This window comes from Neofelis nebulosa, chromosome 2 (assembly GCF_028018385.1).
Source record: "Neofelis nebulosa isolate mNeoNeb1 chromosome 2, mNeoNeb1.pri, whole genome shotgun sequence".
Classification (NCBI taxonomy): Eukaryota; Metazoa; Chordata; class Mammalia; order Carnivora; family Felidae; genus Neofelis; species Neofelis nebulosa.
This window is the reverse complement of record NC_080783.1, coordinates 96,109,343-96,121,694: the sequence shown is the minus strand read 5'-3', so window position 1 is coordinate 96,121,694 and position 12,352 is coordinate 96,109,343. Positions and strand designations below refer to the sequence as shown.

Sequence of the window (12,352 nt, the reverse complement as noted above, 5' to 3'; positions counted from 1 at the left end):
AAACCAGCCAACAGCTTCCCAGGGATGACCTCCCTCCTCCCCTTCAGGGTGGTGGTACTTTGAGTACTTGGTACCTGTTGTTTGGTTGCTGGCCTTTGGGACCTCAACTTAATTGGCAGGAGAAGGCCCAGGTTCACACCTGTTACACCGCCTACCGGTGTGAACGTGATTCTTTGAATCCTTCCCTGAAGACACACAGGACAGTCCCACCAAGTGGCCACTTGTCCTCTGCTTTTAGACCACATCTGGTTGTTGGGCTCTGGTCTAAACCCACCAGGACCGCCTCTCCTCCACTCTGTCAGCAGTGGATGAGACTCCTGGGTCACCTCCGTTCAGTCTACAATTCACTGACCCCATGCACGCTCTATTTAAAAAAAAAAAAAAAATCAAGTTCAGTTTTGCCAAGGCCACCTCTTGGTTTTCTTTTCCCTCCATTTTGACACCTGGAGGGGTGGCAGGGTCTGTTTTCAACCCATCAGCCTGTTTTCTGAGCACAGTAGCATAGCTGGTGGGCTTTGTTGCTCTTGGCCTTAGCAATCAGAGCAGAGTAAGGGGCATCATTATCCCTTAGTGACTGCATTTGCATGGGGGGGAGGGGATGTGAGGGAAGCCAGCTTTACAATTTGAAGACCTCCTGCCCTTCCCATAGTAGAAAGGAGAGTTGATTGTTTTCACAAACTGGCTGGCAGGTCCCCAGAGCCCTTTAAGAGGCATTTGTTAAATTGCAGAAAGCTCTCGTGCTGAGGCAGAGATCCCTGAAACCTGAAAGTGCTGGGAAAATGGGGAAGTGTGCCAGCAAATCAATGGGTTCAGACAGAAAGGTCTGGGGGTGGGGCGGGCTTGGGTTCCAGTTGGGCTGGGAGGCGAAGGCTTTAGCCATCTTGGGACTCATTTCTAGTTTGTCCCTTTTTATGGTGTGGGGGTAGTGTGAGCACCATATATTTTTAAATAAAGGTATATATTTAAACAGCTTTCATGTACATTGTATTCCCAATTCTAGCTCAGCACATATAAAAGGTGTCTAATATAATTGGAAAATGATATTATCCCATATTCCTCATTCCATCAGCAAAAACAGGGCTGATGGCTCTTTGCACATTACCCATTCAGCCACAGAAGTCTAAATTTCTTCTGAGAAATTTCTCAAATCTCAGCATCTCTTTAGGTCAAACACCAAAATGTTCACCTAAACAGACAGTAGAGAGTAAGTCAAGGACTGGTGAATATAGTCTTCCCTTTCCCTCATTCCACATCCATTCTTTATCCTCCACCCAAAACTCTGAGGTAGGTAGGTTCTAGAACCACTGGTATCATACTTACAGAGTGCAGCTTACATGCAACTACTCGCCCATTGCCCTGGATGAGTTGTAATTTATGCCACATGAGGCCCAGTCAAGAATAAGTGTGGAGCCTGGCACAGTGAAAGGAAGAAAATTCCCTTCTTTTTGTTTTGCCCATGGGCTCGTAGGTGGGCCACAGTCCAGGCTGGAGACAAGAGTGCAAGGTTCCCCTTATTATTCCCACTATAATTATTAAACATCATCCTTTCTCCTGGAAAGGTAAGGATTTAGAGAGACGGGGTCAAGGGTGGTAGGTTTGTAGAATCTTAGCTTCCCAGAGACTTCCAGACTTCTAGGAGGCATGACTGAGACTTAGCAAGGACCACCCCTCCCCAACACACACACCCAATACACACCTTAACCTTGGGTGGTTACTTGCAATAAATGAGCCAAGGACTGTAACATCTAATTATTCTATAATGTAAATTGTTTCTACTTCACTGCTGAAATTCACAGGTTTGCATTTTAGAACTTCTAATCTTGGAATAAAAGAATTGTTCATCCTTGTTGAATTTTAGACTTCAGAACAGGCTGATGAGGTAGGGTTCTGTTTTTTTATTTTATTTTATTTTATTTTATTTTATTTTATTTTATTTTATTTTATTTTATTTTATTTTATTTTATTTTATTTAATGTCTCCGTCTCTTCCTCCCTCCTGTCTTTCTACCTCAAAACTCCTGAGAGAGCTAGGTTATAAGGAAGACAGCTCGACTCTGAAATACAGCTTGTGTGGTTTGTACCTCTCATTTTATTTTCATTAAAATACACCCTTAGGTAAAGTCATGGACCTTAAGCTCATTTGCTGGGAGAAGGTTTTGTTGCAGAAAGAAGAATCTGGCTTCTGAGGCAGGGTGGGAAGGTGGGCAGGACCGAGTGGCAGAGTTAAGTCTGAGATCCATTAATAATATTGTGCTCGGTGTGTCCTCTCTGTGTTCTCATACAGCCAGTACTTGCTTCCTGAGCTCCTGCTCTGTGCCAGGCCTCTGCACACTGAGTCTTCAGTGTCTGCCCTTGAGAAGTTCACAGTCCTGTTGGGTGGGAAGACAATGATAAAGCAGCCCAAAGAGGCCAAGCAGGAAGTGACTGTTAAAAAGATAAACTGAGGCACATTAAAAAGGTTAAGAGTTTATTGGAAGAAAAATCAAAGTCAGGCAGCTCCAAACCTGATGCAGTTAGGAGCACTTCCCTGACAGTAGCTGGGGAAAGACTTACGTAGAGGAGGTACGAAGCAGAGAAAGGAAATTATCTCATTGGCTATGGCTTACAGCTTTGTTGGCTGTTTGTGATTGGTTGTCTCCAGCGTTTTTATTTCATAACCTTGAGGCATTTGCCAGCTCAGCTTATGTAGGCCACCGTGGCATTCGAGCCACCTCAGTCTAATGGCCTCCTTGTTTCATTAATTTAACAGTACTAAAGACACAGAAGAGGTAGCAGCTAACTTCACCTGGGTGAGCCCAGGGATTGCCATCTTGCAGAGGATGAATAGGGAGGAGTCCAGGAGAGAAAAGGAGGCCAGAAGAAAGGGGGTTTCAGGCCGAGGCAGTGGCAGGTGATATGTATGCAGGAGAGCAGAAGAGGTTTGGGAGCAAAGACTGAGCCAAACGTAGGTAGACCTGACACAAAGGAAAAGAGGAAATAACAGGAGATGAAGCTAGAAAGCTTGGAGAAGCCCACATTGTGAAGGGCCTGTGTGCATAGCTGAGAAGCTGATCTTTCACTGCCATGAAGAGCCTTTCAAGACTTCATATAGGGGAACTAAATCTTCATTTTTGGAAACTAGCCCTGAGGACAGTAAATTGAGGGGTTGGGGGCTTAAGGTCTTAGCCCAGGGCCTCTAGAAAAAAGGCCTGAGGCAGATGCAAGTATTATTCCTTACTGGGGAGGGAGGTGCAAGGCCAGAGGCTGTAGGAGTGGAGGAGGAGGGAAGCGAGGCCAGGAGAAGCTCATGGGGATAAGATGGAGCGGACAGCCATGTTGGCTCCTGCTGAACAGACATTGAAGCGTGGTCCCTGGGCGCTCTGCGCTCCTGGAAGGTTTGCAGAGAAGAACTCTACTTTGGTATAGTCTGCAGAAGAGAGAAAGAGGGGAGTTTTATTTGCCCTGCCCCCTTCTGTATTCTCATTGTCCCTGGCTCACCTCCCAGGAAACTAGTGGCCCTGTCCTTCTGGGATGCTCTTCAGCATAGCAGGCCCCACGATCCCCCACTGCATCTCACAGTGTAGCTTCTGTCCTGTCTGAATGCACAGGGCAGCGTCGGTAGCGTGAGCACCGACTGAGTGAAAAAGTAGAGTAGGCAGTAAGGGGAATCTGAGAAGGCTCATAAGTGTGCACCACCATTTAGACAAGGAGCTCACCTCAGAGGCTGTCATTATTCAAGGAGGAGCAGATAGATGCTGTGAATGCAGGAGGCCCATGTAGAGAAAGACTCAAAAGATCTTGGTTCAGTAAAATGAACCAGTCCAACCCCAAGCTTTCAAGGAGTTTCGTCACCGTAGTAGTTAGTACAGGGTTTCTGGGGTAGTTTGGGGCAAGGAATACTGTATGGACTGGGGTTTCTTACACATTTTTTTTACTATTTTTTTTTAATGTTTATTTTTGAGAGAGTGAATCAGAGCACAAACAGGGGAGGGGCAGAAAGAGAGGGAGACACAGAATCAGAAGCAGGCTCCAGGCTCCGAGCTGTCAGCATAGAGCCCAACATGGGGCTCGAACCCACAAAACTGTGAGATCATGACCTGAGCCGAAGTAGGATGCTCAACCGACTGAGCCACCCGGGCGCCCCTGGACTTGCATTTCTTAAAGTATATGGTTGATCATTATATATTCATAAAACCAAGGAATAAACCATTTTCTGTATTTGTAGGGGAGGAAATGGAGGCTACTGCATTTAAAATGATTAAAAATTCATAACGGTCAAAATAAAAATCCAGTCTCAGTGTACTGGTCGGGACTCTTACTGCTAAAATGGTAGAAGCCCAGCTTTCCTGGCTTTGGCCACAGCAGGGATTGCCTGACTCTGGGTACCCAGAGAACGGCAGGGATGCATCTGAAACATGACTGGAACTGAGGTTCAAGACCCTGCCAGAACACTCACTCTCTCACATTTGACCTTCTCTGAGTGAGGACTTAATTTTTCTCTGTCTGGACCTTGACCTCCATGTGCTGGCTCTAGCAATGTGGCTTTGCAGCCCACTGCAGAGGGCCTGGCTCTTCCATACTCATCATCTCTTCCTGGGAGGACGCCACTAGCTAGGCACTTACCAGGTGCTTTCCTTGGACCAACGAACTCTGGGCAGGGCTGTATAATAGTTTTTTAATTTTTAGTTTATTCATTTTTTTTTTGAGAGAGCACACACGTACCAGCAGGGGAGATGGTAGAGGGATAGAGAGAATCTCAAGTAGGCTAAGCGTGAAGCCCCATGACCTTGTGATCATGACCTGAACCGAAATCAAGAGTCAGACGTTCAACCAACTAAGTCACCCAGGCGTCCCATTGTATAATTATTTTCTTTTATAATGACAGGTCACAAGGTTACCATGTGGATGAGGGGAGTTAGAGGCCAGGAGAAAGGATGGATATGCCTGCATTGGAGAGCAGGGGTATTGCTGGGGAGAAGAGTATATGATATCACTGCAACCAAAAGTTCAGAGTACTGACATTTGCCAAAGCACATTCCTGTACCCCTAATTCACTGGCTAGAAAAGGAAAGCGCTCTTGATTCTACACTTGTACTGTCTGCCTCTCCCCCTGCTGCAGAATGGCACATGTATTGCTTTAGATTGAACTGCTTTCCTAAAGCTCTCTTTTCAAGCTCTGAATATCTTATGACCAGTTTTGAAAATGCACCTGCCTCCAGCCACAGACACACTGAAAACACTATTCCTTTGCTCCAGTGTGTTCACTCCGTGTCCTTTGCATCTCCCCTTCCCCCTTCTTCCAAATGATTTTAAGTAGATTTGACTTTTAATAGGTTTGATTGGTTGTTTTTAATGGGAATTTAAATTGAACTAGTGGCTGACAGAGTTCTTGGGCTTCAAGTTGCTCAGCTGGGACTGGAGACATTTCTGGACATGTTTCTCTCAGCCCCCCGAGAGGGGCGGCGGCCCACCGCAGTGTGATATTCAGTACAGGATGCTTGTGACTGCATCTCAGTAATTTGTAAGTGATAGGGTTTGGGGAGTAAATAATTTTCTTTGACCTTGGTCTTTTAGGTCAGAGATGGAAAGCTTTCTAGGGAGTGATCCGAATCTAGTTCTTGGATCAACAGGACAGTCAGTTCCATGGTAGTACCTTCTTCCTGGGCTTGGATATCCAAAATAAGGGAAGGGAGGGACATGCTGGAAAACATCTGCACCCCTACACATCTCCCTCTGGATTTTTGCCCTTCCTGTGTGTTGGGAAAGGCAGGTAGGGCCATGCTTAATTTAAGAAACATCAGCACCCTATGTCTTAAACACAAAAGTTAGCGATGTACATCAAACAGAGAAGAAGATCCCTTGAACCTCTTCCTGGCAAGAACTGAGTCTTCCAGTGACATGGAAATGGTGCAGACTTTGAAGTCGTACAGACTGGTTTCTGTATTTTCTTGATTGCATGTATTTAAATTTTTTCTATTTTAATTATCTAATATATCACATACCCACCCCCAGATTTATAGATGTTAATATTTTGCGATTTTTAAAAAAATGTTTTTTAGAGAGCATACACAAGTGGGGGAGAGGCAGAGAGAAAGGGAGAGAGGGAATCCCAAGCAGGCTCTGAGCTGTCAGTGCCAGGCTTGATGCTGGGCTCAATCCGTGAGATCATAACCTGAGCCCAGATCAAGAGTCAGACGCTTAACCAACCGACCCACCCAAGCGCACCAGTATTTTGTGATTTTTAACAGAGAAGTTATAAATTACAAATATCACTGAAGCTCTGTCCACCTCCCTACCTCCTCAGTAATCTGTATCCGGAAGTTGGAGTCTGTCATCCCCATGCATACTACACTACAAACATCCATATGTGCGAACATTGTCCGTATGCAGAATATCGCTTTATGTGGTTAATAAGTGATGTTGAGCCATACACATTGTTTGGGGCTCCGTCCCAGAGCTGCTGCTCCCTTGTAAAAATCTTGGACAAGGTGCATTGCCTTTGTGAGCCCCCAGGGAGACGTGTGAGGATACCAGTCGTATGAATCCTGGCACAATCCAGGTGAGCAAGGATCAAGGCCTTGAAAGGAGGAGACAAATTTGATGTGTCGAGTGACAGTGGTGATTCTAGTGCAGGTACTTAATGAATCTGGTGCACATTAATGGCCATCCTGAGATCAAGAGCACACAGGGGGATGCTGGTCAGGGAACCTTGGGGGACGGCTTACCTTTTGGCCCTGTTGAGTTGGAAATGCCTGCAGTACATCAAGACCGCCAGGGTTAGGAGGCAGTTAGATATTTGAACCTGAAATTCCGGCAACAGTCCTAAGCTGGCGTTGGCTCTTCGGGCCCCTTTGGCATCCAGTGAGCAAGCATTACCTTTGGGCAGGGAGGCTGCTTGGTGTGAGCGGCTCCCCTGCACCTTTACCTGGAGCCCATGGCGTGATTCACCCTCAGCACATTTCTGCGCAACTCTTGACAGGCGGCAACAAGAGGCCTGAGGTGAATCACCTAGCTGTCAGGTCAGCTTCAAAGCTTAGAGTTCTGTTGGAAACATTTGTTTTCCTCTGATAACCTGTTTGATTTTGTTCTCATTCCTGAAATCACTTAAATCCTCTCTGAAGGTAATTTCTCCTTTCTGATTTGACCTGGCCTTAATGTTAATAAATTCACAGACTTTATTATTAGCCCCTGCACATGCTTCTGAGCTTGTCCCCTTGTTGTGTTTCAAGGAGGCCCAAACTCTTCTGGGATTGATGGTGATACATGTGTTGTATCCTATATATTGTTCACTCCCCAGGCATTCGGTCCAGGAATCCCAGTCTTGCGTGTGTCTGTCTGCAGTGAGGATTCTCCAGGACAGGAACCAAGTGGGCCATTCACTCTTTGTCACCTGCTGGCCAGACCTAGTTCATGGGCCTTTGGTCTATCTTCACTAGTTAGCAGCTGGCTTTTCACAAGGAACTGTCTCTTTTTGCTTAAAGGAGAGAGGCCTGGCCTGCCCAATCCCTGAACAAAAGCCCAGCAAGATGTCCTGACCGGCCTCCTTTTGGATGATAAGAATCCACCCAAAGTAGCTCAAGCAAACTGTGGGGTGGGGATACGTTTGGGCAGCTGCTGTTATTATTACTGGAAGAATCCAGAAAGATCTGGGAAATTTAGGATAGGGAACAGCTGTGGATGGAGTGGGACCGGGTTTTCTCTGTTCTGGGTCTGTTTTCTTTTCTCACTCTATCTCATCATCTCCTTTCCTCCTCCTATCCCTCTCTTGCTCTCTCTCTGTGTCATGCTTAGAGGGGTGATGTCTAGGTCCCTATTATTACCAACTGTCTGGCTCAGTCTTCCCCTTTCCTCCTTTCAGCTCTCATCTGGTTCTCTTTCTACTTCCACCCCCCAAAACTGGCGGCTGGCTTCCTCAGAACTTGTATCTGGATCATAATTACCCAGACTCCAGCACTGAGTGACCTTTTGGCTCTATAGCCCACAGCCATCTGGCAGTGATCTCTCTGTGTACAAGACTCTGAGCTCCTGAGAGAGGCTCCTATTGGCTCAGCTTCTCCTCCTGAGCCTGGCCACACTGCCCCAGGCTCCTGCCTAGCCTAGAGATGGGTCCCCCTTGGGTCAGGCACACCCCACCCTGGGCTGGTCAGCAGTGTCAGGGGGCAGGGTCACCAGATTTTGTCCCCACCTACCAGGGGCTGTGGATGAGGTTGGGATCCCTGAGAAGGGGTTTTGTGGGGACAGGAGTTACCAGGTACATGTGGCACAAGAACTGTATGATAGAACCCCTCAAAGTAATTTATATCAGCAAGGTGATCTTAAATTTGTTTCAGCCTACAAATAGGAAGCCATAGTTTATAAAACTGTTTCTAGTCACCTCTGCATTAATTCAAGGGTGTACATCTCTGAAGTGATAAATTTAGTATCTTCTAGCCATACTAAACATGGCATGAAAATTAAACTTTCAGTCCACGTGTTCATTTTCTTTGTACGTTAGGGGGCAGGCATGGACTCGGTTGATTCTGAACAAAATCATCTTGGTGCATAAAATAGAGAATGGGAACTAGATTTGTTTTTCCAGCCATGAAGACTTTTGATAATGGGTTTGAGACATGTGTCTCACAAAATTGAGCGTCCTTTGTGATCTTCTCTACCAGGGCAGTGCCTGGCAGAGGGCAGACCCTGAATCCAGCTCAGAACTTTGTGGGGAGGCAGAAAAGTGCTGCTTCCCTCCCCCCATGAGAGCCCCTTGCCTGTCTCCAAGCTCTGTGGCTGCTGATGCCACATGCCTACATCCCTTGCAGTCTTTACTCATAAAACTGGCTATTAATACATTTTCCTGGAGTGTGTGAAAACGGGCTTAGAATGAGGGAAAAAAAAGCTTGTCCCACTTTTATACAACTGGAAAACATTACAGAACTTGAATTTTTCAAATTAAAAAAAAAAAAAAAAAAGCAACCTACCAAATCCAGCCTGTGCTTCTTAGTCACACGGAAATGTGAAGAGGAAGGGAAAGTCACTTCTGCCTCACAGGTGGTTTTGATTTAGAAAATGTGCCTCGAAATTCAGTACAGAAAAGAGGTTTTGTTTTGCTTCTAATAAAAATAAAACTACTTTTGAATGTTTCAGGGTTCATCAAAGTTTACATTTAGTCTTTTTTACATTTTTGTCTACCTGGCTATTCTCATGATCTGTCCAGCTACCGAGCCAATCAATGTATATTGTGGGAAACTCTCATCTTCCCCCCGGTCCGAAGTAGGTGGGATCCAGTTCTGACAACATGCGTTAATCATAACTAGAAATGCTGGCAAGAGCTTGGGATGTTTGCATTCCTCAGGGACAGCTTAGCATCTCCAGCTAAATATTTCAGCCCAACTGACTGCCTTCTCTGGGCTTTCCTTCCCCAAACATCCTCCTCCGTAAGGCAGAGGAGCCAAATGCAAAGTGTTGGGTCCCTGATAATTTACAAAGTGAGGATAATACTTTAAAACTCTTGGCCTTGAGACACACCTGGGTGGCTCAGTTGGCTAAGCCTCCAATTCTTGGTTTCAGCTCAGGTCATGATCTCACAGTTTGCGGGTTCAAATCCTGCATCAGGCACTGACAGCATGGAGCCTGCTAAGATTCTCTCTCCCTCTCTCTGCGCATCCCCACTCGTGCTCCCTCCCTCCCTCCCTCTCTCTTTCCTTCTCTCTCTCTTTCCCCCTCTCAAAATAAATAAACTTTAAAAAGATAAAAAAACAAGACAGTTGGCCTTGAGCTATCATTGGTATTCAGTAATATACTGCTATATTTTCTGTTCTTCCTTACAGAATTGTACAGCAGCAATATGACTATGTTTGCCCTCAAAATCCAGGCATATCACTTTTAAAAGAAATATTGGGGGTCAGATTGCCAAATTCCTACAATTTCCATATTAAGAACTCCATCTCTGTGGCCTCCAGCTATGAGACAGGTTGTTAAAAGGATGAAAAGAAAAAAATGCCTTCCCCTTGTGTCCCCTCTTTAGAATAAGAAAATCTACTTGGACATTATTCACACGTACATGGAAGTGCATGCGACCGTTTATGGCTCCAGCACGAAGAATATTCCCAGTTATGTGAAAAACCATGGCATCCTAAGTGGGCGGGACCTACAGTTTCTTCTCCGAGAAACCAAGGTAGGTTTATAGGAATTTTTAAAACGTCCATCAGTGATGTTTACTGGTTGTTTCTGTTGGTGTTGAAAACGAGATCAGAATCTCTCATGCTGTCTTTTCAATGCTGTAGTAACTTATGAAGTCATTTCTGGGCAGTGGTTTTCTAGATCAGCTATAGCTTAAAAGTTCGTGAATTGTGGAAAGAGGTTGCTACAGTTGAAAGCCTGCTTACCCAGGACCTACTCCGTGCCAGGCATCAAGCGAGGGGCTGGGGATACAGTGGCAAACAGAAAAGGTAAGGTCCTGTCTTGAGGGTCAGACCTTGTGATAAAGAAGCAGCTTTCACAGCAAGCCTGGGGTGCTCAGCAACCCTACCTCTTTAATCAACATCGCTCAAGGAGTCGGGCCACCAAGTGGCTTTTCTTGCACCTCTTCATTCACAGATTTGTACTGGACCCTGAAGAAGTTCAGATGGGGGAAGAGTCCCTTCAGGCTCTGGGCGCAGGGAAGACACTGTGAAAGATGTCGGAGATGAACAATTGGCGGGTGGGGGGCAGGTGATACCCAGGACACACAAGAAGGAGAGTCAAGTGGTGGAGACAGAGATGACACATTCAGGAGAGAGCCACAAAGCAACCCAGCTGCTCTATTGCTGGGAAATAGTGGAAGGTGACTTTTGGTAAGGAGCTGAGGGGCTGGTTGTCCCAAGCATAGACCCCAGGGTGTAGGCAGCTTCAGACCCCATGATGCAGGCAGCTGGGGGAGCCACTGAGCGAGGTCTATTTTAGTGACATGCTGAATGCATTGTTTTGAACCGGTGCCTGTAATTCTGCCATGAAAATACCAAATGATGTTAGGGACTTGCAAATAAACCAGAGTTTGGCCTTAAAGGGCCAGACCTAGTGCAAGGGATGTAAGAGTAAGAAAGCCAGTGTGAGCCCTGCCTTGAAGCATAGGACAGCTTATTACCAACAGTGATTTTCTCAGTTCTGGGCCCTGACTGGCTGTGTTTTCATTTTTAAGGTAGCAGGGAGGCTGAGTGGGTGAGAGGCTCTGTGGCTTAATAGCGACTTTTTATCATTTTATGATACTTGGATTTGGGAGAGCAGGTTCACATATGCTGCCTTGTTTGATTCTCACAAACAAAGCCGTAGATGGGGAAGGTACTGTTAACTTCATTTTAAACAGCAGAAAGTAGGCTAGAGCATTTGGCTTGCTCACAGTCACTGACTTTGCCTGGGCGGGGTGACCCTTACGCATGATTTTTTTTTTTTTTTTTATTGCAAATTAAAGGTCTGTTAGGCCCTCAAGGCACCATCCTCCTGAATAAACACCCAAACTGGAGAACATTTATTGGACACTCCCTTCCCAACAGAATAAGCATCTCCCTCCTGCCTCAGTTTCCCCATATGTAACTGCATTTGATCCTTTCTATCTCTAAGTCATTCGTCTGGTGCCATGAATAAAATAGATGGATGAATTATTTATCTCCTTGGCCAAAGATCTGGTTTGTATTTATTAAGATTTCATTTCCTTACAAGGTCATCTGTAGTCTGATGCTCGTGTGTGGCAACCCCGGAGTGAAGTGTGTTCCCCACTTTGCACTCTTGGCTTTCTGTTCTTTTTCTGTCTCAGGATGACATTTTAGAATCGTGAGGATGTCCGGGCCCTTTAGTGGCAATGCTATTTTTGCCATTTGCCTCATTTTACTTCTCCCCACATCAGCTGGTGGAAAAAGCTCGAGCCTCTTTAAAATTACATTTGGCAACGCTGGCTCTCAACAGCGTGTCATTACTGTCTCGCACACTCCTATTAACCCAGCCTCGTGAATGTCTTACTCAGCCTTGGAAGTTTTGAAAGAACCCTGACTTACCTACCATCCATTTACCCTGTCAGAGAATGGGGAATAGGCCGAAGCAGAGGCCGCTGATATCCCAGGGAGGAAAAGAGAAGAGGCTTGGAATATCCGGGCCGTGATGTCAGAGACTGCCTAACAGCCAAGGACTGCAGACCGAATTTTGAGTGTGAGGGGCATATATTTATCCTTGAAAAACGGGTGCCTTCACAGGATGTCACTGATCCCATTTTGTATTGCCTGCTCGTCTGACTAGAATATATTAAAGCCCTCCGAGTGGAATTATGGCTAAAACAGTTGGCAAATATGATGGAAATGAGGCGCTGTGTCGCCGAGACTCCCCTTATACCCAGAACACAGCAGCAGGCACTAAAATGAATGGAT

At 45.8% G+C, this 12,352-nt stretch overlaps 1 protein-coding gene across 6 annotated transcripts in view; it reads left to right on the top strand.

Moving 5' to 3' along the window:
- Window positions 1–12,352, top strand: part of MGAT5 (alpha-1,6-mannosylglycoprotein 6-beta-N-acetylglucosaminyltransferase) — a 337,157-nt gene that overhangs the window by 281,964 nt on the left and 42,841 nt on the right. For all 6 annotated transcript variants that reach the window (XM_058694949.1, XM_058694940.1, XM_058694923.1 and 3 more), the window contains one exon: window positions 9,985–10,134. In XM_058694949.1, the coding sequence (XP_058550932.1) occupies window positions 9,985–10,134 (150 nt within the window). The remainder of the gene's footprint in view (window positions 1–9,984; window positions 10,135–12,352) is intronic.